At 51.9% G+C, this 23565-nt stretch overlaps 2 protein-coding genes across 4 annotated transcripts in view; one reads left to right on the forward strand and one right to left on the reverse strand.

Moving 5' to 3' along the window:
* Positions 1 to 4134, forward strand: part of Tctn1 (tectonic family member 1) — a 28243-nt gene extending 24109 nt beyond the window's left edge. The window contains exons 12-14 of one of the 2 annotated variants that reach the window (XM_075980003.1): positions 92 to 254; positions 3207 to 3326; positions 3991 to 4134. In XM_075980003.1, the coding sequence (XP_075836118.1) occupies positions 92 to 254; positions 3207 to 3326; positions 3991 to 4134 (427 nt within the window). The remainder of the gene's footprint in view (positions 1 to 91; positions 255 to 3206; positions 3327 to 3990) is intronic. The other variant, XM_075980013.1, reaches the window with a different exon arrangement.
* Positions 3483 to 23565, reverse strand: part of Hvcn1 (hydrogen voltage gated channel 1) — a 31816-nt gene continuing 11733 nt past the window's right edge. Inside the window, exons 4-8 of one of the 2 annotated variants that reach the window (XM_075980037.1) lie at positions 16823 to 17095; positions 8551 to 8655; positions 7242 to 7473; positions 5451 to 5563; positions 3483 to 5140 (exon numbers count right to left, since the gene is read on the reverse strand). In XM_075980037.1, coding sequence (XP_075836152.1) covers positions 5075 to 5140; positions 5451 to 5563; positions 7242 to 7473; positions 8551 to 8655; positions 16823 to 17095 — 789 coding nt within the window. In that variant the 3' untranslated portion in view covers positions 3483 to 5074. Of the gene's footprint in view, positions 5141 to 5450; positions 5564 to 6873; positions 7474 to 8550; positions 8656 to 16822; positions 17096 to 23565 lie in introns of those variants that run through there. The other variant, XM_075980026.1, reaches the window with a different exon arrangement.

Genomic DNA, 23565 nt, shown 5'->3' on the forward strand with positions numbered 1-23565 from the left:
TGGAGAGGAAGAAAGGATGGAAGTATATAGTTTAACATGTTCTGGAGCTTGTCAGTGCCCCCCTGAGTTGGCTTCTCTTTCCTTCCCAAAGATTGACAGGCACCATCCCCTGTGAGCTGCTGGCACAGAAGATTCAGGATCTACTGAGAGGCCAGGCCTTCCCTGACTATGTGGCTGCATTTGGGAATTCCCGGGCCCAGGATGTGCAGGACTGGGTGCCTGTGCGTTATGTCACCCACTCCTCCAACATGAAGGTAAAGAGCGAGAGGCTGCTGGCCACCTGCTAGCGTGTCTTTCTCTGCCAGGTGGGTCACAGGTGGGGAGGGAGGCACAGGGGAGGCAGTGGGGTGGCTGCACTAAGCTAGGCTTTCCAGCTCTGCCCTTCCTCACAATACCTTTGTCAGTCAGTAGTTTCCAGCTCTGCCCTTCCTCACAATGTCTTTGTCAGTCAGTAGTTTCCAGCTCTGCTTGCTTCCCTGTGACCCGAGAACTGAAAGGAGCAGAGTCGGCACAGGACACCCCAAGACCAGGTTCTCAGTACAGAGGAGGTTTATCTGCCCCAGAGGGTCAAAGGGCAGGGAATGACACAAAAACAGGAGCTAGATGGAGAAGGGAAAAGGAACAAGGGAGGGGGAAAGGAATATTTGCTTTGGAGAGATAAAGGCCTACTTCTTTAGAGAGAGGAGACAGACATTGTTCATGGGCAAACAGCAGTTTATAAAGGGAAGAAAGGAAACCCCGTTGTTAGGATGAGTTGGTTTGTTTTAATTGGGCATGTTAACTAGGGCAGTCAGAAGGGGCTTCTGACTGCTGGACTTCAATACGTTGATAGCTGGACCTTGGTAGTCAGTCTCAGAAGGAGGAAGTGGCCAAGTAAGGGAATAGCCCCTGGTGGCTAGCTTTACGAATGTGATCTAACAGTTCAGCAAGACAGAGGGAATTTCCGGGGGAGGGCAAGGCCTGCCAGAGCCATGTTTGCCATGCTAGGGCTACTGAAGCCCTTCAGAAACATCACTGACCTCACAGGGCTGTTCAGAGGGTTAAGTTTGTTTGGCTGTTGTCAGGACACAGTGGTTACTCCATAAACTAGAAGCACGAGTGACCACCACAGTCACTGCAGTTGAGAAATCCCCTCACCAAAAAAATGTGACATCCAAACCTGAAACTTTCTTAGTGCCAACATGTCACCACCAATGCCTGATGATTACGGTCAAAACTTGGGCCCAGTGAGATACCATTAACTCTAGACTGGCTGAGTGAGGTGGACATGAACCACCTGTCTAGCCTCATGAATTTCTCAGTCATCATGGCTATGCAAATATTCCAAAATCCAGGATGGTCAACTTGGATAACAGTGATGCAGTAAGTCTTCCTAAGACATCTGGTGACATGGGGGACATGGGATGTGACCTCCTGTCTCTGCCATTTCCATTCCATGCCCTCTGGGCTGAAATGGCAGCACCCACACATGAGCTCTTTCAGTTCCAAAGTTCCCCAAAGAGTTTAATGGGAGCTGACATCCTACAAATAGCTTCCTGGTCACATGTGACTCCTCCGCCCACCTCCTCCTTTTGTCTTAGTGGCAAAGTGTGGGCTGTCCTCAGTGGAGGTGTGCATTCCATTCTCCCCTAATTGCTCAGCTGTTTCTTGTCACAGCTGCTTCAGGCCTCTCATTATCTGCTTTGTATATTTATAAGGGATGGCACAGTGGGGAGAAGAATCTCACCAGATCCCACGCCGAGGACCGCCTCACCCCTGTGCCAGCCACCAGTGAACCTGGGGTATGGCTCTCGGCTCTCTGGCACTGGGTAAAGACAGCAGTCATTAGTGCTGGGGAGCAGGCCCAGGGCATCTGCTCTTCATACCCACTGCACCTGCAGCTTCTAGCAACGGGAGATTGGCAAGCTGGTCCAGTGCTAAGGTTTCTAAAGGCTCTTGCAAGCTAAGGAATCCCGTTACTGCTTTTGGCAGTTTAACTCCAGTTTAGCAGTTTGCTAGCTTTCTATGCCAGGACAGAATTTAGAGAAAATATATGTGGAAAGTCAAACATATGTGGCAGAACCATAGGAGAGTGGGCTCCCCATCTCCCCACTGTGCAGCTTCTGCGGTTCTACAGTTAGCAAAAGGATGGTCTGGAGGGCCCGATGCCCATTTATCTCAGGACTGTCCAAGCAAAGGTCCTAGGACAGAGCCAGGTTCCAGCCTTAGCTCAGATAACCCCATGCTGGCCCCCTCAATGCAGATGAAGTGGTTCCCTTTGTTTTGTTTGTTTGAGACAGGATCTCTCTATACAGTCCTGGTTGTCCTGGAACTCACTGGAACTGTGTAGGCCAGGGTGGCCTTGAATTCAACCACCACACCTACCCTGTACCTTTGATAATGTACAGACACTGACTCTGCCCCGTGCTGTTTTGTCTTGTTTTTATGAATGGGGGGTGGTGGTGCTGGGGAAGGTTCAAGATGGGTATCTCTGTGTACAATCCCTGGCTGTCCTAGAATTCAACTCTGTAGACCAGGCTGGCCTCGAATTCACAGAGATGTGTCTGCCTCTGCTTCCTGAGGGCTGGGAGTAAAGACGTGCACCACCATGCCCAGCGACTTTTTTTATGAGTGTTTGTATGTATGTGCACCATATGGGTGCCTAGAGTCTGCGGAGGCTAGAAGAGGGTGTTGGGTCCTCTAGAACTGGAGTTACAGGTGGTCGTAAGCTTCTGTGTGGGTGCTGGAGACTGAACCCAGAGCGGCTGGTGCTCTCAACCGCAGAGCCCTCTCTCCAGCCCCAAGTTGTACCTTCACTGCTAGTTGATGAAGTTAGATAAAAGCATGCAACATGAGCTACAATCAAATTCACCTTCTCTCTGTTACATTCAGTCATAGTCTCTTCTCTGCTCTCCCTCTGGCCAGCTTCCAGACGCTCCTCTGAGGTGGATGTGGGCTGGTAGAGGCCCCGAAGGTCCCACCACTCCACAGTGACTAGACCTTCTTTGGAAACAGGAGGGGCTGGCCCTGCTTCTCTCTGGTGGTAGAGTGGAGGGAGCGGAGGGTGCTGGGACGGCTCAGGGCTCTGCAAAGCTGTGTGCCTGAGCTCGCATAGTGCGCTCACCCTTGTGTTTCAAAGACTCTGTGATACTCAAAGTGCCCAACTGCAGATTGAGTTTGATCTGTGGCTGTGTGATCTTCTGTTATAATCTAGTTTTCTCTTTCAGGGCCCTTGCCAGCTCCCTGTGGCTTTGGGTATAGAAGTGAAATGGACTAAGTATGGGTCTCTGCTGAACCCCCAAGCCAGGATAGTAAACGTCACTGCCCAGCTCATCTCCATTCCAGAGGTAGGCCTTCTGCAATGGGCTCCATGGGCTGGAGCGTGGCCCAATGGTAGGCCTGGGATTAGCCTGGGTCAACCCCCGGCCTTGCACCGAAAGAAATAAACCACAACAAAATAAAAGGAGCAGGTGAAGACAGAAGGCAAGGTTACAGACAGCAAGTGTGACAGGAAAAGTTTATTACTTGGTATGAGAGATTATATCTTTTTGGATTTCAATTTTTTTTTTAAAGCTCCCATGTTCTTGTCATAGCTCCCATGTTCAGGGACAGGAAGCTAGCTAGTGCTGCTGTGCCTGGTGGGATTTGGTATTTTGACATAGGATCTGTCTCAAACCCAGGCTGGTCTCAAACTTGTGACTCTTGGCGTCAGCCTCCTGAGCGTTAACGGGCAAGTGCGAGCATGGCTGACTGTAATTTTGACTCCTAGAACAATTTCAAAATCATTCTTTAACTTGTACTTAGAAGGGAAATCTCACTGATGGGTTTTTGTGTGGTCACAATTCTTATGAACACTGAGCCATGGTTGCGATTGCTGGATCAGCCTGGAGCGCTGTGCACTCGGCTGCGCTGTGCCTGGCTGACTCCACATACCTGCCGGCCTCAAGCTGACAGTGCCAGTGGCTGAGTGAGGAAGATGATGAGCGAGCCTGTTCTGTCTTTACATTCCAGCCCCTCCCAGGGCCTGAGAGGACGATTGTCATTTACACTACAGTGACATTTGTGGACGTGTCAGCCCCTGCAGAGGCAGGCTTCCGAGCCCCGCCTACCATCAACGCCAGGCTGCCCTTCAGCTTCTTCTTCCCCTTTGTGTGATACAAGTGGACCCACAGGAGTGAGTACCCACCCTGACGGTCTTCCTCTGCAGCAGTGGGCACCCAGGCCCAAGGCTCTGGCGGACACCAACCCAGTTGCTCATTACCCTTAAACCAGCACTCTGCCCCCTCCACCTCCTTTTCCTCCCAGGAACCTTAAACTCTGCTGGGCGAGGGGGTCAGGTCAGGGTACCAACACCCTGCACACACAGGTCACAGGCCTCCACAGTGTCAGGATCTGTCTTCAAAATGCCCATCAGCATTCTGAGAAGTACAAACGAGCAAGAGGCTGTGTAAAAATGTGTGCCCACAAGGGCATTGTACCCCAATATGATGCTAATTACAGGGCAGTCTGGGGGGCCCCCTGCAGTGAGCTAGCTCTATAACTGGTGGGCTGGTTGGGCTGCCACCAAGGAGAGAATGTGGTAGGCGGGCCCAGGGGAAAGAGAGCGCTTATTTTATACATTAATTGCACAGTAATTGAGAGAGATGTGGTGAGAGAGCCAGTTTGAAGCTGATGGTACAGCTGGGTGCTGCCCAGGAGAGGCTGGGCACCAGGATGGCTCCCCCAGGGGTGCAGCAGGAGATAAGAAAGGTCTTCTAGAATGGGCTGGTGCAAGGTGCCAGCTTCTGTCCTCAGGATGTGCTGGTCCCCTACACACAGAGGAGCGATGGCGTTTAGTTTTACAAGCCCAGCTTCCTTGTCCATTTTCAAGCAACAGCAGAGTTCAGCTGAGAACAGGTGGTTATGATTCCTTTGCTGCAGGAGGAGGGCGTGGACAGGTGGCTCTGGGTCACACCGAAGAGGCAGCAGAGCTGACAAAGATGTGTCCCCAGCATCCAGGGAGCGCAAGCCAAGGCAAAGATGAGAACTGGACTTGGCAGCACACAGTTGCTCTCTGGCCACCACCCAGCTTCTCTAGGGTAGAGCTTCTGGAAGGCTAGTTCCCATCCCCAAGAAGTCCATTCTGTCTCAACAGCTTGTTGAGTCTCTCAATTTCTTGTTCCTATGGTGAAAGCAGACAGACACTGGGCAATGAGTTCTGAGCCACATTCCTGCAGGCCTGGGGCTACAGACAGCTAAGAGCCACAGTCTGTGGCATTCCGGCTGCTGAGGGGAGCCGTTCCCAGGAAGAGCCCTAAGCAGTGATGACAGGAACAAGATGCCCAGAGGAGGGACTGGGCCCGGCTCCAGGAGCCCGTGCTTAAGCCAGAAAGACCAGGAAGAGGGAGCAACAGGCAGAGCTGTAGGCTATAGATGCGTGGGCAGTAGTGGGCTGGAGGGGACAGCCGTGGAACCGGTCCCCTAAGTCTCACCTTCTCAGAGCAGCTGAATTCCAGGTGCTGGATCTTGGTGGCCAGTTGAATGTTTATCTGCTTTAACCTTAAGATCTGCCGTTCTGAGCGTGTCTTCACTGAGATGATGATGCCTGCAAGGGAGGGGAGGGTTGTGGTGCAACAGCTTGCTTTAATATCATGCTGTGTGTGTGGAGGGGAGATCATGTGGACGTCAGAGGACAACTTGTGGGAGTCAGTTCTCTTCTTTCATCCTGTGGGCCCTGGGGCTTAAACTCAGGTCGTCAAGCTTAGCAGCAAGTGTCTTTACCCACTGAGTCCTCTTGTCAGCCCCAGTACTTGTATTCTAATTCATGTATATACTTGGGATGTGTAGAGACAGATGAACAAGACAACTGTCACTGGCAGCCTCAGTGAGGCGGGCAAGATTGTCATTTCTGAGCCTGAGAGTATACAGCTGGGCAGTATTTCCCTGTGGTCCCCATGGGCACAGTCTCTGCAGGCCCCTGTGCTCCTCGTTCCCCAAGGACAAGCATCCCCAGGAGTAACTGAAAGCTGTTTGTCCTCCCTGGCCAGAGTTCAGAGTATGGAGACAAAAAGACCAAAGTAAAGCAGGGACCCCTGTGTTGGAGCATGGCCCAGACTGGTTGGCACATACCTGCTAACTTGGGATACCTTACACAGCCCCAGTGACTCAAGGCCAGTCTCAAGAAACACCAGTGCTGCCCTCAGATACAAACCCAGATAAGGGCCATGAATGCCACAAGGTCACCTGCCCAGCTGCCAAGTGAGGCTTCCACCTCCGCTCAGCCAAGTGAGCCCCTCTGGAGCCCACTCACCGTGGCTGCACTATGGTGTATTTAATAAACCTTTTACCTCCGTCTTTTTGATAAATCCATTTAAACCCCATGTGTCACCGGCCTGTCACCTTTGTCTCCACATGACATAAAGGAACGTTCCTTGTTTGCTTTTTTCTTTTCTCCCCAGACCTAAGCTGCCTGAGCTGTGACCGTTTCAATCTCAAGTCGCAGCAGCCCACTTTACCTGCAGCTCTGCAGAACCCAAAGGGCTGTGTGACAGGAGGTGCCGGCCAGGGCTCCTGAGGTCATAGCCCCATCAGAGGACACAGCCACCAGAAACACAGCCACACTGTCACTCCCTCACCTCAGGCTTCCCAAGCTGGCTGACTATCTAGATCCCCTGACTACACCCCCCACCCCACCCCGCTGCCCTCTGCGGGAGAACTGCTGGGAAAGTGGACACTGTCTTTCCTGGGAAGACTGAACAGTTTTAACATCGACCAGCCAGGGCCCACAGAAGGGCTACTCCTCGGATATGTGCACCAGGGGCAGCGTTTGTGCCTGGAGGTGGGCAGAGCAGGATTTCCTCGTGTTCTCTCTAGAAGCCAGGGGATGGTAGCACATGGCAGCAACGGAGTGGTAACTCAGGGAGACGGGGAGCTCCATGAGGGGACTCTGGGGTTGGGCAACCAGCACGGAGCGCTGCTCATCCACCTGCCTCCCTTCTGGAGGATGCCCTCCTGTGCTGCCCGGGACAAGGGTCCCATGCTTCCATGACTACCTTCTGGTAACCATGAAAACTTGACCAGAGTGTGAGACAACTTTGGCGCAATCATGCTCTGCAGCTCGCGCCAAATATTACCATCTACTTTTCTCCAGATTCCAAAGGGCGCAACCGTGATACAAACCAGGTATGAGATTGCGGGCATCTGGTGACTGTATTGCCACCTTGGTAGCAACCACAGAGGCCAGACCCCCACCCCCATGCAGTCTAGGAGCATAGGAGACACACCATTGATGATCCGGGCCACCCGCCAGAGCCGCAGCAGGATCAGCAGGCCAAGAGCTTCAAACTGGTGCTTCTTAAACAGGAGGATGAGGTCGAGGACGAACGACACCACCACCACAATGGCATCCAGGATCTCAAACTTATGGTGGAAGAACTCCAAGCGGAAGACAAAGATTTTAAGAGAAATCTCCAGCATGAAGAAGACCAGGATGGCAAAGCTCATGTAGTGGAACACCTGAGGGGACAGAATGACAAGGAGCACTGACTGTCGCATGGTCGTCTCTGGCCACACCGTCTACCCCAAGCACGCCTGCCTGGTCACCAGGGATGACTCAGTGCTGCAGACAAGGTTTCCACCCTTGGAAGATGACTAGGCATCCCTGGCCAGGCCTGACTGTCAACCTAGGACTTGGGAAGGTGAGGCAGGAAGATCAAGAGTCCAAGGCCTGCCTGGACCAGAGTGAAACTATCTTAACTAAAAAGTAAAGATGGGCTGCGGCCACAACTCTGTCATGAGTGCTTCCCAGGTTTGAAGAAAACCACCTCAGCTCTCCAGTGTCCTTTGGCCCAGCCACCCAAATGAGAGGGACATGTTCTATGGCTGAGCAGGCACTTGCTCAGAGCCACATCGGTCGGTCACGGCAGTACAATGGGCAAAACAAAAGTCTTTGTGGAGGGGACAATGTCATCGTCCAATAAAAGGTACACACAGAGTCAGGAGGATCTCTGTGAGTTCGAGGATAACCAGGGCTACACAGAGAAACCCTGTATATCTATGGATGGATGGATGGATGGATGGATGGATGGATGGATGGATGGGTAGATGGGTGGGTGGGTGGATGGATGGGTGGGTGGGTGGATGGATGCACCTGCTAGACAGATGCTGGACTTCCTGTACCTGTTACTCCACCGCTGATGACGGGCAGGGTCATATACTCCCCGGGAGCCATAAAGACTAGTGGTACCTGAAGAGTTCCCAGGTTCTTGCTAAGGCAGCCAGGAGGCAAAGGGATATTCCAACTCCTGCGGTCATACTGAGGCTCACAGTGACCACAGTGGGGACCACAGTAAGGCCTGTACCCGAGGGAAACGAAAGAGCCGGAGGAGGATGGGAGTGTCACATGCACTGAGCAGCCAGTGGCTCAGTCGACACCCTCCCGCCTACAGATAACGACCCCATCAGCAGCACCCTATATATGCCCTGGCTGCTGTGGACCTGAGCTGTGTATATGCATGACCTGGGGGGGGGCTGGTGTATACCTGCTGTACCACCTATGTACCCGCACCACGTGTGCTTGTGCCATGTGCATACCTTGACCACGTAGTCTTTCCCATCTGGCTCAATGATCTTGAGATCCAGAAGGAGCTCAGCAAGTACCAGGAGGGCGTCCAGGATCACCAGGCAGATGATGACAACCTGGTGGGAGGAGCCAGAGGACATGAGACCAGGAAGGAACCACTCTCATTCTCAGGAACCAGGAAACACATTAAGAACGGGATCCTGGCCCCTTTCCCCATCCTCCCACTCTCCTGGGTAGGCACGTTACCCTCTGGGAGTAGCTTGCTTTGCCTACTGGGTGAGAACACTATCACACCACTTCCTGAGGACAGATAGCCTTTGGGGGGCCCCTCTGGAACTCAGAGTCCCAAGGCAGTGATGTGTTAAATCACTTACTGAGCATGCTCTGTGTGTGCCCTAGCAACAGCAAACCACAGAAATAGAAAAATGAAACTTAAAAACAAAACCCTATTTACCTTTTAGGAGTGGCGTTTGCTTTGAGAGATAGTACAGGAGAAACAGACTGGGTGACCCAGGGGCAGGGAGTAGGAGAGACTGCGGCCCCTCAGGGAGACGAGTTCCCAAGCTCCCCACAAGGTACTCAGGGGTCTTATTCTTTTGGTTTGTTTGTTTGTTTTCAAGACAGGGTTTCTCTGTATTGTCCTGGCTGTCCTGGAACTAGCTCTGTAGATCAGGTTACCTATGCCAAGTGCTGGGATTAAAGGCGTGCACCACCACCGCCCAAGTGGCATGAGCTCACTAGACTAACCAGCTGGCAACCCCAAGGCTCCTGTCTCTCTTCAGCACTGGTACACCAGGATCTTCTGTCTTCTGTTAAAGCCTGGGTTCTGGTCCAGAACTTGGGTTCTCTGACTCGGACAGAAAGCACGTTACTGGGGGCTGAAGAGATGGCTCAGTGGTTAAGAGCATTGCCTGCTCTTCCAAAGGTCCTGAGTTCAATTCCCAGCAACCACATGGTGGTCCACAACCATCTGTATTGAGGTCTGGCGCCCTCTTCTGGCTAACTCCGTACAAAATAAATAAATAAATATTAAAAAAAAAAAAAAGAAAGAAAGCACGTTACTGACAGAACCGTCTTCCCAGCCTGGAATTTTTTTTTTTAATTTCTTGTTTGTTTTAGAACCACGGGGATTAGCAAAGTCACATGGTTTAAAACCAAAGCCCAACTGTATTAAGAACAGACTTAGAACACAGCTAGCAAAGGGCATGAAGCATGGGCCTGTGCTACTGTGGGGATGAGCTGTGAACGTGCTACACTGAGTGCAGGCAACCCGATCCACAGGCCACGTGTGATGTGACCCCTAGAACACAGATGCAAGCAGACTGTGGTTCTGGTGGGGCAGGATGGACAGGGAACTGGCTAGTGGTGAGCTGTACAGCGCTCTGTGCACCACACACCACAGAAATACTTTAAAATGATTCATTTTAGCCGGGTGGTGGTGGCACACGCCTTTAATCCCAGCATTTGGAAGGCAGAGGCAGGCGGGTCTCTGTGAGCTCGAGGCCAGCCTGCTCAAAAGAGCTAGTTCCAGGACAGCCAGAACTGTTACACAAAGAAGCCCTGTCTCGAAAAACAAAACAAAATAAAAAGATTAATTTTACATCTTGTGACTGTTACCTGAAGTTGGAAATGAGAAAGAGAGACCAAGAAAAGATGATTTTAATGCTTGACCTCTATAAACTGATCAGCCAAACCTCAAACCTATCCCTCTACCTGGTTACTTTTCGTGGAGGGGAGTCAACCCCTTTGTTAACTCCTACTCTCCCCTGTGGGGTGCCAGCTTCAGGGCTCCATCAGCCTCCCTGGAACCAAAGCTCAGCTGGCCACACTCTGTACTCCCAGGGACGATGGGCACACGAGGCTAGGTTTGCAGAGTACGCTGCTCTGGCTGTCTCTTCCCAGCCATGTCCCCTCTTGATTCTACCAGCTCATGTGACAAGTGACAGCGTGCTCTGTCACTATGTCTTGCAGATCCTACCAGCAGAGAGAAGACTCCTCCCATCCCATCTGGCTTCCAAGACCCTCAACCTATCTGGTCGTGTCACCACCTCACGGCCCATCCACAGCAGCCCCTGCCTCATTAAATAACCATGCTGCTTTATCCACAAGAACCTCACACCCCTCCTCTACTTTCCAACGCAGTAGGCCACAGTCTCCTTTCTTACCAGTCCCTTGACCAACTGAAACATGCCTTCAACCCCTGAGGCCTACTATGCTTGAGTGCCAGGTGACAATCACCCAGTCTGTCCAGAGCTCTTCGACTTCATCCTTACCACTGCAGGGGACAGCTAGCCATGATGCTAAGGAGTATCCCTGCCACTCCACAGACTGTCACGTCTGTGGGGAGCCGTTCCCACATACTCCATTGCAAGATGACGCTGACCATCAGCACCACCACTGTAATCAAGCCAGTGCGCATGTGCATGGTAAATGACAGTTTACCTTGTCAAGCCAGTGCGCATGCACATAGTAACCTTCCATCCCTTGCTCTCTGCCTCTCCCGTGGAGTCATAGGGTTTGACAGGCTGCAGCCAGTCAGAGTTAGACACGTCCGAGGCGAGGACTGTTAAGCTATATAAGGGCCGGGTTTTCGACTCTTGAGGTCTTCGCTCTGTAAGCTTATGCTCTCCCTCTCAAGATGCATAAAGCTTTTCTGCAGAAGGATCCTGAATGTGCTTGTTCTTGCTGGCGAGACGGTAGCGCGGGACATCTGGTGCCGAAATCCCGGGAATCTTAACATCGTCAGCACCGCCGGAGACCCCTTGGACTCAAGGAGGATTCAGAACTGCAGGTGAGTACGTTCAGAGAGGCATGTCTTTTTTGGATTTCAGATTGGACCTTTCATCGCCCTGAAGAGTAGCGTGGAGGCCTTAGTGATCTTCTGAGAGCGCTTTTGATCATCGTTTTGGGACCACCGTTATAACTGTTAGGTACGGTAAGTCCGACGTAGATAAGCGGCAGTACCTTACTGTGCGCTTCAGTCTCTTGTAGATAAAAGAGCCGCGTGCGCGGATACTTTCCTTTTCGCTGCACTTATAAGACGGACGTAGGTAAGCCGCGGGCTTCTCGCAGTCCGTTATCACAGCACTAGAGTCGGTGTTAAAGAGACATAAAAATTGCCCATCGGACGCTGAAAAACTTCATAAAAGAGATTGATCGAGTGGCTCCCTGGTATGTTTGCTCTGGATCGTTGACTCTTGCCTCGTGGAACAAACTAGGTAAAGACCTCGATAAAAAACTAATTGAGGGAGACTTAAGGCAAGGAACAAAGGCCATTTGGAAGTTGGTTAAACACTGTCTGGAGGATGAAGCCTGCAAGGCTATAGTGGCAGAGGGAAGAAACGTCCTAGAAGAAGTCCAGGACAGTATGTCAGAAACTGAACATACTGAGAGGTTGGGCGCGCGCAGAAAAAAATTAGCCCCTATTAAGGAAAAAGACCTCCCTGGTAAGTCTAAGGATGAGGGGATGAATACTTCGGACCCTAATGGTCCACAATGCACCATGATAAAGAAAAGTAAGGAGAATGGCTCTAGCCGATACCCTCTGCAGGAACTTAAGGCTTTAAGTATAGATAGCTCTAATGACTCTGATAGCTCTGGGGATGAAGATTTAGACCCCGAGAAAGAAGTTGAACTAGATGAGGAAGCAGCCAGATATGAGAAGGAGAGATGTTATCCCGATGATCGCTTACAAAGCGACAGAGGACAGCTTTACACAGCCTCTTCACAGGTGGTTCCTTCGGCGCCCCCTCCTTATGAGATGTGCCCGGTGCCCGAGGGCCTTTTCCTTCCTTCCTGAGAAGGTAAAGAGAAAATTGAGCCTGGCCTACCCCGTCTTTGAAGACGTGGAAGGAGGACGGGTGCACGCACCTGTGGAATATAGCCAAATAAAAGAATTGGCGGAATCGGTTAGAAAATATGGCGTTACCGCTAATTTTACCCTAGCCCAATTGGACAGATTGGCTATGACTGCCATGACCCCGGCTGACTGGCAAACGGTCACCAAAGCATCACTTGTTAGTATGGGTCAATATATGGAATGGAAAGCCCTTTGGTATGAAGCGGCCCAGGAGCAAGCCAGAGCCAATGCCATGGCTCTGACTCCAGAACAACAATGGACGTTGGATCTCCTAACTGGCCAAGGGCGTTTTACTGCTAATCAGACTGATTATCATTGGGGTGCATATCGACAGATTGCTGACACAGCCATTAGGGCATGGAAAGCACTCTCTAGAAAAGGAGAAGCGAATAATCAGCTCACTAAGATCATTCAGGGCGTACAAGAACTTTTTCAGACTTTGTGGCACGAATGACAGAGGCAGCAGGACGTATCTTTGGCAATCCTGAAACGGCCGCGCCTTTTATCGAACAGCTCATTTTTGAACAAGCCACCCAGGAATGTCGCACAGCCATAGCCCCCAGAATGATTTGGCTGATCGCGCTACATGACTAGCTGCGGTGACCCTTGCCTCCCCATTACAAGCTGCAAAACTCTTTCATAATAACTTTCATGTTACAGCTGAAACCCAGCGTAGGTGCTTTTCTCTCACTAGAAAGGAGGCTCGTGACATTGTGACCCAGTGTCACAATTGCTGCCAGTTTCTCCCTATTAGACACACTGGGATAAATCCCAGAGGAATTTTGCCTTTACAGGTATGGCAAATGGATGTTACTCATATCACTGCTTTTGGAAGACTTCAATATGTGCATGTGTCAATTGACACATGCTCTGGCATTCTTCATGCCACACCTCTCACAGGAGAAAAGGCTTCTCATGTCATTCAACATTGCCTTGAGGCATGGAGTGCTTGGGGCAAGCCCACATTTTTAAAAACTGATAATGGACCTGCCTATACCTCTCAAAAGTTTAAGCAATTTTGTTTGCAAATGCAAGTTACACACAATACAGGCCTGCCCTATAATCCTCAGGGGCAAGGCATTGTTGAGCGAGCACATCGCACACTTAAGTCTTATCTAATTAAACAAAAAAGGGGAATAATGAAGGAGTTGCCCCCGACGCCAAGAGTGGCCATTGCCACTGCTTTGTTCACTATAAATTTTTTAAATTTGGATGACCATGATCAGACCGCGGCGGACCGACACTGTTCGCAGCCACGGCGGCCAAAGGAACTTGTAAAATGGAAAGATGTGTTGACTAATGAATGGAGAGGCCCAGATCCTATTTTAATAAGATCCAGGGGAGCTGTTTGTATTTGTCCACAGAATGAAGAAAATCCTTTCTGGGTACCTGAACGGCTAACAAGAAAAATCTTGGAACGGAAGGATGGTGGGGATCACTCTCATGCTGATCGTGTCGACCTTTCTGTTGCCGATGCTGGTGATGTCTTCGCGAGTTGAGAGCCGCCATTGTCCATCAACTCTACCTGCCTTGATCTGTCCTTCACAGAGGGACTGTCTGCTGTTTCATACTTCAAGGAATGGGTGGGGGTGGAATTATTTGGTGCAGTCATTTGCTGTGGATTGGTGTTACTTCTCTGACTGGTCTGTAAGCTCAAAACCCAAAACAAAAGAGATACAGGCTCTGGTCGCCCTAGAACAAGGGGCTTCCACTGATATTTATGCTCAAGCAATAGGCCACCGACTGAACAGCTCTTGCACACCTGGAACTCAGGTTCACTGCACAAGGTAGAGTGTTCAGCCTGATCTCCCAAGAGGGGTGTTGAGCTAAGGGCATCGCACAGAGAGTGGTTCTCTCTGAGAGACATGTTGTCCTGCATAAGGGTTGCCTGCCTCATTTTCCCTTTCCCAGAAAAAATGGCAGAGGGCAGGTCGAAAGCATCCCGGGTTCAATGAATCTAGGGATAGATTTCGTACACGTCTCACATATTTTTACATTGGGAAGTACAACCACTGTCTCTACCCTCATAGCCTGGGAAAGCCTGATTGCTTTTAAAAATGAAAAGGGGGAGATGTGGGGAGCCGTTCCCACATACTCCATTGCAAGATGACGCTGACCATCAGCACCACCACTGTAATCAAGCCAGTGCGCATGTGCATGGTAAATGACAGTTTACCTTGTCAAGCCAGTGCGCATGCACATAGTAACCTTCCATCCCTTGCTCTCTGCCTCTCCCGTGGAGTCATAGGGTTTGACAGGCTGCAGCCAGTCAGAGTTAGACACGTCTGAGGCGAGGACTGTTAAGCTATATAAGGGCCGGGTTTTCGACTCTTGAGGTCTTCGCTCTGTAAGCTTATGCTCTCCCTCTCAAGATGCATAAAGCTTTTCTGCAGAAGGATCCTGAATGTGCTTGTTCTTGCTGGCGAGACGGTAGCGCGGGACACACCTCCAGCTTGCTGCCATCCACAACAGGGGACCAAATGAGGGGTCACCGTCCCCTCAGAGGATAAATGCCTTTATGATAGTCACCGTTTTTTTTTTCCCAGCTTGAGAGTCAGACCCACGACTGGCAGGCTGAGAGGTGGGATGAGTCCCTTCCAGAGGCAGGGATATCTACAGGGGGTGGGCCTGGGGCTCCCTATACAGCTGGAAGGAAGCTGGCTCCCTCTGTTTGCTTTGAATTGCAGGTTTGGATTTCAACCCCAACAGCATAATACTATGTTTCCTGCCACAGTCACAGAGGGGCTGGCAGAATGCAAGGGATGCTGGGTTGTTGGCTTGCTTTAAGTGGGGAAAAAAAGACCAATATAACCTCCCCACCCCGAGAACAGTGTCAGCAGTGAGTGGAGCTGCTGTTCCCTGCTTCCAGGGACTTGGGCTCTGATGCCCCGAGCGCATCACCAAAGTGCCTCTTTGTAGCACTGGACCCGCCAGGAGCTGTGACTGTCCCCATGCCCTTGGTCTCTTGCATTTTTCTGGAGCAGCCATGCTTTTGGACACCAGCTTGCTACCTAAGAAGCCTGCCCTTGTTCATAGGGCTAAGAATGCTCACTGCTTGCCAGGCGGTGGTAGCACACGCCTTTAATCCCAGCACTCAGGAGGCAGAGACAGGTGTATCTCTGTGAGTTCGAGGCCAGCCTGGTCTACAAAGCAAGTTCCAGGACAAGCTACAAAGAAACCCTGTCTTAAAAAAAAAAAAAAGAATGCTTACTGCTCTTGCAGAGAACCTGAGTTCAGTTCCCACACCAGGTGGCTCACACACAGCCACCTGGAACTCCAGCTCCAGGGACTGGACACCCTCCAGCTTCTGAGGGCTCCTGCACACAGATGGCACACATAAACTTGTGAAGGCGCATGCATATATAAATATCAGATGATAAATCTTTTTGAAAAATTGCCTTTCACAAGATTGGGATAGATGGCCCCCACAGAGCTCAGCCAGGAAGTCCCTTCCCTCTCCCCATGGCAGAATCCGGAGAGAGGCGGTGACAGTGAGAGCCAGGCACATGTGTGGAGTGTGTGTGTGTATGTGTGCATGCGCTCTCCCAAGCACACACGTGGAAGCCGGAGGTCCATATTACTCTTCACCTAATTCTCTCATGGAACCTGGGTGCTCACCAACTGGCCAGTGAGCCCCAAGGAGCCGCCTGTCCCTGCCTCCCAGTACATACTGCCACACCCAACTTCTCCCTTGGGTGCTGGGGAACCAGACTCAGGTCTTTATGCTTACACAAGCACCTTACCCATTTAGCCATCACCCCAGCCCCACGTGTTTTTGTTAATTCTCCATAAACGGGTCTGAGGCCCCATGGTGATGAGGTTTTGAGTCAGGAAACCCACATGGCTTTGTCCAGAAGCAGGCACTGCGGAAGGAAGGCTTCTCTCGGTGGACGTGGAGACTACACATAGGGAGATTCCCAATGGGAGAATAGCAGTATAAAGTGACCATGACTACCTAAAGCTCTGGGGTGGTGGGTGGAGTCGCAAGGCTCTGCAGCTGCCACTGTCTGCTTCCCGCGTACTTTCACCACCCGAAAGGAAATCCCATCTCTCTCAAGCAGCTGCCCCCTCCATTCTTTCCTCCCTCCCACGGCCCCCATCTGTTTACCCGGCTGTGAGTATTCTGGGCGATTCAGCTACCTGGCACCACATACAACTGGGACCTTCCCTGTCTGGCCTGCCACTCAAGTCATATTTTCTTCCTAAGTGGCAGCATGCGTCCACATGTCTTGCCCTCCGGAGGGACAGGCCCCGGGACGACCTTTAACCTTCTCTCTCTTATCATTTCTCCTCCCCCACTGTCAGTCCAAGTCAGACCACGGAGCACGGCATGTGGTCGGTGTTCAGAAACCCCTGTGCGGTGCACAGATGGCAGTGGCAGAGGGGGCTCCCACCTTGGGGACATGGTGGCTTCACCTTCCTACCTGAAACCGGTGCGAGCTGAAGAGTTTCCTCAGCCTGTTCCTAAAGTCCAGGGTCGGCCTGGGTGTGGGGCCAGGGCCAGCCTCGGCATCTGCACCCACGGCACTGCCTTCGCCTTGGGCCGATGTGGGGGCTGGCTCCTCCTCGTCCTCTTCGTTCTCCCACTTCTTGTAGTTGATGTTCCACGTGTGGTAGTCGTCCCCAACCACTGTGAAGTGCTTCAGGAACCTGCTCATCCTCTTGGTGGGAGCCACCTTGGCTCTGCGGGTGACGGCCTGGAGGGGCGGGGCAGAACATGCACTTGAGGTTCCCACGGCTGTGATGGGGAGCAGGACCCAAACCAGGTCCCAGGGTGCACAGAGCACCCTAGCCCAGGTCAAAAAGGGGGGTTTTTTGGGGGGCACTTATTTTTGGAACCTAATATCGCTGTATATGAGGCAACAGGAAACCCCAATCCCACCAGACATGTCCCTGCGGTCTGGCCAGCAGTCACCAACGATACTACAGCCCAGTCCCTACAGGAGGCCCACGTGTAAATACCAGAAGAGCCATGCACTCTCAGAGAAACTGAGAGCTGGTGATGGCAGTGGAGGAAGCGTCCAAAAGTAAAAGTCCAGTGTTACAGAAAACTCAGAGACGCCAACCCTACACTCCACAGGCCAGTCCTGGCCAGGCAGATGGAAAGGGGAGTTCCTTCCAGGATTATCCAACACAGCACACACTTGTAATCCCAGCATTTGAGAGGTGGAGGCAATGATAAGGAGGATAAGGAATCGAGGCCAGCCTGTGCTGATCTACGGTAAGGACAGAGAGAAGCCCTTTGTGGGGCACAGACACACGAGATCACACAGCAGACAGACAAGGACACAAAAGGCACAGTTACACACAGTCACACTCGGGAACAGAAAGATTCCCAAGGCTTTGTTCTTCAGCAGGCACAGGTTTCCACAAAGGACAGAAGAAGCAGGGAGCATGTAGGAGAATTCAAATCTGGACTCCCTCTTGGCTGAAAGACTTGAAGGGAAGCCAGGGGCAGTGGTGGCACACGCCTTTAATCCTAGCACTTGGGAAGCAGAGGCAGGTGGATCTCTGTGAGTTCGAGGCCAGCCTGGTCCACAAAAGGCAGGACAGCTGGGATTGTTACACAGAGAAACCCTGTCTCAGGAAAAAGAAATACTGGACAGGGAAGTGCTTTTATTCCTTAATGTGACATGGATGTGTTATTGGCGACTCAGAGTTAACCACTGAAGCATACAGTCCACACTGGCAGTTCTGAAGGTGCTGCCTTTAGACTCCATTGCGAACCCGCTCCCTGAATCTCTAATCGCATCCTTCTCATCCATCTCAGCCTGAAGTACTGCCCCAGCCTCCTGCCACTGCCCCCTTCTCTATGGAATTACAAAGACCTTCGTAACATATAGTGAGACCACGGGCGCGCCGTTGCCTAGAGTTCTCCAGGGGGTTCTCCAGCCCCCACAGGAGGCCCTCCTGCTGTCCTTACTGCCGTTCAGGCTCTCCTCTCTGAGAGGGTGACCCCACTCCCTCCTCACCCTGGTTTTGTGTTTTTATTGCATCATTCCAGTTACACTGAGGCAGGAAAGAAAGACCAGGAAATTAACGGGATAAGAAGGGACAGAAGCTCTTGCCCGCTAGGATTCAGGCTGCCTCTCCTGCTGACTGAACCTTGAGCAATTTCAATGCAACCAACAAAGCAAAGGCTGTCTTTCTGGCCTCCACATGTGCACCGTGGCATGAGTGCACCCACGTTCACACGGATGCACAGGCACGCTCACGCACACACAAAGATTTACATACAGAATTATCAATTGGCTGAAAGTAAAAAGAACAAACAGAACCTCAGGAATGCTAACCAGTGTTCGAACATAGGGACACCTGCAGTATCAAAAGATGAGAGGGGGAATAAAAGAATAAAGGCTGAGGTTGGCAACATGGCTTGGAGAGTAAAGGTGCTTGTTCCCAAGACTGGTGAGCCAATCCCTGGGATCCACATGCTAGAAGAAGGGAACCGACCCCCCTGAATCCTCCACACGCATGCTGTGCCACAGGCTCATCCAGGCACATACACAAACAAACAGGAAGGTACATTTTAAATGGCTGAAAAAATATTCACGTCTGATAGGATAGACATGTAGCCTGAGACACAATGAACTCTAAGCAGGAGGACGGTACAAGGAAATGGACAGAGGCCTGTAAGCACAATGGGTAGAGCACCTGCCTAGCACTCTTGGTCCTGGGCACTATCCTCAGCAACACAAGGAATAAAGAACTTGTGCCCTTGGGTCGGACTGGAGAAAGGGAGCCTGTCTCGCCCCCGTCCACACCCTGCCCTGGGTTCTGTGTGGCCTTATGTTTCCAGTCTCCAGATTTGGTCAACAGTCCCCTCCCACAGTCCCAACATCTTCTAGCTAAGTGCCAGGGGGAAGCCCCATTGTCGAACCTGGGGGACAACTGAAGTGAAGTGCGGAAGCAGAGGCTCTGTAGGCATCTGAACCCCAGGCTGCCTCGCTGCCCCCCCCATATTATATGGTACCTCAGGAACCGCAGCCTGCAGATTTCTTCAAAGGCTAGGAGGCCCAAGGAAAGCTTGAAATAGTGCATGGCCTCCTGGGGGCAGCTCCATCTAATGCCTCAGCCACAGAGGCCTGCCTGCATCTTAGCACCCCCCACCTCTGCCAGCCTCCTCACCCAGCATTCTAGTCTAAACCTTTGTCCTCAGTGGCCCAGGAAGGCTGCATGGCCTCCTACTGATCCCTGACTTTTCCATTCTCTCCCCAGGCCTGAACAGGTCTCACCTTGGCTCTGCCACGGCCCTCCTCACCCTGACAACTGTTCCTTTGTGCTCTCCAGAAAAATCCAAGGGAAACACCCAAGCCTCTTCACGTGGTGGGCACAGCCCCAAGAGGCTCAGCCTCTCTGCTTCCAGCAGCCTGCCCCTTCTCCCTTGCCCCTCAGAGCACTATAACCTGGCTGCCCACACCTCATTCCAACTTTGGTTTATTCGTCCCCAAGCCTGAAGACTCAGCTGGCTGCAATGCCACTTCCTCAGAGTGGTCCTTCCTGGATCATGAGCCATAGCCAGCCTCCTCTCCCAGTTCCACAGCCTCTCCTTCCCCTTCCGTTCTCCACACTTCCTCAGAACCCTCCTCTCAGTACCGAGGAGGGGCTGTGTATCCTGAGCCCACTGCGACACCTGCCCAAGGCTCCCTCCTCCTGGACAGCCGTGAATTCCCCCAGGAAATACCTCACCCCTCAGGCAAAAGCCGCTGAGGCTCAGGCTCTCTGCCAAAACCACATCTCACAGGAGAGGCAAGTTTTCGCTCTGAAACTTTCTGAACAGTCAAGAAGTGACTTGAGTAACTTGGGATGAAAATACTTGTGGTATCCAGCAGAGCAGAAAAGAATTCTGGTTTTAAGTCAAGAAGCTGTGTCAGAAGCAGGAAAGTTCCAGAAAAGGGCTGACCACAGCCCTTGTCCTCACCCTGGCCTCTCACAAACCTAGAAAGATGGGTTCTGTGACACCCACTGAGCACCTGCCCAGGCCAGGCTCCTGTGGCCTCCATGGCAACTCTGTGTCACCAGTGTGGAAAATCATTCCTCCCCCGCTTCGTCCCCTGAAGTTGTAGGTTCTGTCACATGGGCCCAGGACTTGCAGACCTTCCAGGGGAGGGATTGGCACCGACACCAGGAATCCCTGCTATCCACATTCTTCTCTGATCTGGTGTTCCTCGCCCTGTGGCCAAAGCCCAGGCTGGAGCTGCAGAGATGTTCAGCAGTATGTGCTGTGTGAGTGTAAGGACCTGAGTTCGAATCCCAGCACCCACATAGAAGCTGGCGCAGCAGCTGGAGAGACAGCTCAGCAGTTAAGAGCAAGGGCTACGCTTGTAGAAGAGAGAGGCTCGATTCCCAGCCCCCAGGGCAGGCACCTCAGAACTGCTGGTAGCTCCAGCCTCAGGGGATCTAACACCTTCTTCCAGCACCTGCACTCAAGCGCGCACACCCGCACACATACAGAGAATTTTAAGAATAAAAATAAAATATTAAATAAAAAGTTGGGTATGATAGTCTATACAATCCTAAAGGGAGACTTCCAGGCCAGTGAGAGGCTCTTTCTCAAAAGCAAACAAACACATGGCAGATAGCTCCTGAGGAACAGCGGGCAGCTAACCTCTCCCTGCACCTGTGTAGAGTGCACACTCACACACACACACGCACACACACACTCACACACATGCACGCGCACACACACACACACACACACGCACACACACACGCACACACATGCACGCGCACACACACTCACACACATGCACGCGCGCACACACACATGCACACACACACACACACACACACACACGCACATGCACACCTTCTCTCTCACCAGGTTCTGATCTGTCAATCATCACCCAGACTGCTGACCCCATTTTTCATGACAGGCTTCCACCTCTTTCCTCTCCTTGCTTGGTCTCTCATGACTGGCTTCCTTGGCAGTCCGACTCTGACCTTGGCAGGCTGGGGCCTCTCCACTTCCGGTGGTCTCAGCAGTCCTGTGTTCAGTGTTGCTCATGTTCAAGTACACAGCCTGGTCTCAGCTGCCGCCATCTTGGTAGCATGCTGTGGCCCAAGCTCAGCTCACTTCCCCACCAAATCTGCTCCCCTGGGGCCACAGCATCACTGCCACGGTGCCCAAGCAGAGAGCTAAAGATCCGGTTAGGTTCCCTGCCATTGTCCTTGCTCTATGTCACCTAACAGCTCTCAGCTCCTGCGTCCCTGCTGCGGCCATTGCCTCTGACCTGGACTGCTCCACTCCCCTCACTCCTGCTGTGTCTCCCACACAGCGCCAGCCAGGCTGGGTCCTACCTTTCCCACTGTCCCACCCACATTCCAGCTCCAGGGTCTCACTGGCTCAGGACTGGGACCCATCTTACCCTGTATATCATCCAGGTCTTGGACCTAGGTGTCCCTTCCCCAGCTGTCCCCTCCATCAGTAGCTGCTAACACACGGTGTCAATTCACAGTACCCCATACCCCTGGGAAGGGCTCCATGAATAGTTAATGAACAAATTAACACATAATGGAATCGGGGAGCTATCTCTCTAAGGCAATGCAATGACATGTGACAAGTGTCAAACCAGGCAAATGACTAACCTGGGAAAGGTAAGTGGAGACCTTCACATGCCTTCTAAGGCTGTCTGTCTGTATTCTCACAGGGGCCAAAATGCCACCTGGAGGAGGGGAAAGTCCCTCCCTCCCTGCAGAATGACCTCTAACACCACAGAAAAAGATACTTTTTAAGAAACACAGCCAACTCCCAAGTCCCTGTTCCCCAAAGCCTTCCCCATGTCCCTAGTCCCTCTCAGAGCTACTCTGGGGGCCTTGACCACAACCCTCGACCCAGAACTCCAGCAAGACCCTACAGCAGCAGCGTCTACCACCACCACGCCCATGCATCATGTTATATAGCATGACCACAAACGATCTTCTCTCCCACAGTAGTCCAGGCCAGCACGGAGGGGCTCAGTGTGGGGAAGATGGCAGAGTCAGGCTCAGCCCCAGGGCTGTGTGACTCAGAGACCATGTTCTAGAACACAGGGTCAAGAGAACCCAGGCAGCTAGTGGTTCCCTGCTGGAGCATTCACAGGCTGAATTTCGGGGTCCCTCTGGAACAATGGGAAGTGACCTTCTTTGAATGGGGTCTCTGCTGACAAGGTCACTAAGCTATTGAGATGGAGTCTCTGGATGTTGGCAGCCAGTGTCCGTACGAGCAGAAGAGATCCGGAGGACCAGGTCACATGATGACCAAGGCAGGGATTCTACAAGCCAAGAGGAGCTGATGTCAACTCCAGACCATCCCTTCTGCTGGGACACACAGGCAACCCCACTTGCTTTTACATAGTCCTGAGAAGGAGGCAGGGCAGGGGGGCACAATTTCTGCATTCATAGGAGGGGAAACTGAGGTCAGAGGAGGCAAAAACACTGGCCTATGTCACAAGTCAGTGGCGGGAGACAGGTGCTGAAGAGGGGACACTCCTACGGCCCCCAGAGAGGAACGCTTTGAAGGCAGTACCATACTGGCTTTTTAGCCCCTTTTGTTTTTTAATGTGAGATCTCATTGTGCTGCCCAGGCTGGCTTCCTGAGCTCAGGCAATCCTCCTGCCTCAGCCTCCCTGATAGCTGGGACCAGGTGCATGTCACCATGCCCATTTTCTAAAAGCATACTAGAAAGCTGGCTTTGAGGTGGCGCTGGCTGAAGGCTCTAACCACTGAGCAAGATGGCCTGGGTGTGATCAGCAGACCCTGCATGGGAGGAGTCAGCAGACCCTGCATGGGAGGAGTCAGCAGACCCTGCATGGGAGGAGGAGAGAACAGAACTGCCCTCTGACCTCCTCTCATGTACCCACACACACAATAAATAAACAACACGAACTAGAAAGCCTGACAGTTTACAGCTGTACCCCCAGCATATGGGAGGTACCAGCGGGAAGCTCAAGAATCCAAAGTCGCGGCTGGAGAGATGGCTCAGAGGTTAAGAGCATTGCCTGTTCTTCCAAAGGTCCTGAGTTCAATTCCCAGCAACCACATGGTGGCTCACAACCACCTGTAATGGGGTATGGTGCCCTCTTCTGGCCTGCAGACATATACACAGACAGAATATTGTATATACTAAATAAATAAATGTTTAAAAAAAAAAAAGAATCCAAAGTCATCCTGGGCTACATAGTGAATT

The sequence above is a fragment of the Microtus pennsylvanicus genome, chromosome 1 (genome assembly GCF_037038515.1).
Source record: "Microtus pennsylvanicus isolate mMicPen1 chromosome 1, mMicPen1.hap1, whole genome shotgun sequence".
Classification (NCBI taxonomy): Eukaryota; Metazoa; Chordata; class Mammalia; order Rodentia; family Cricetidae; genus Microtus; species Microtus pennsylvanicus.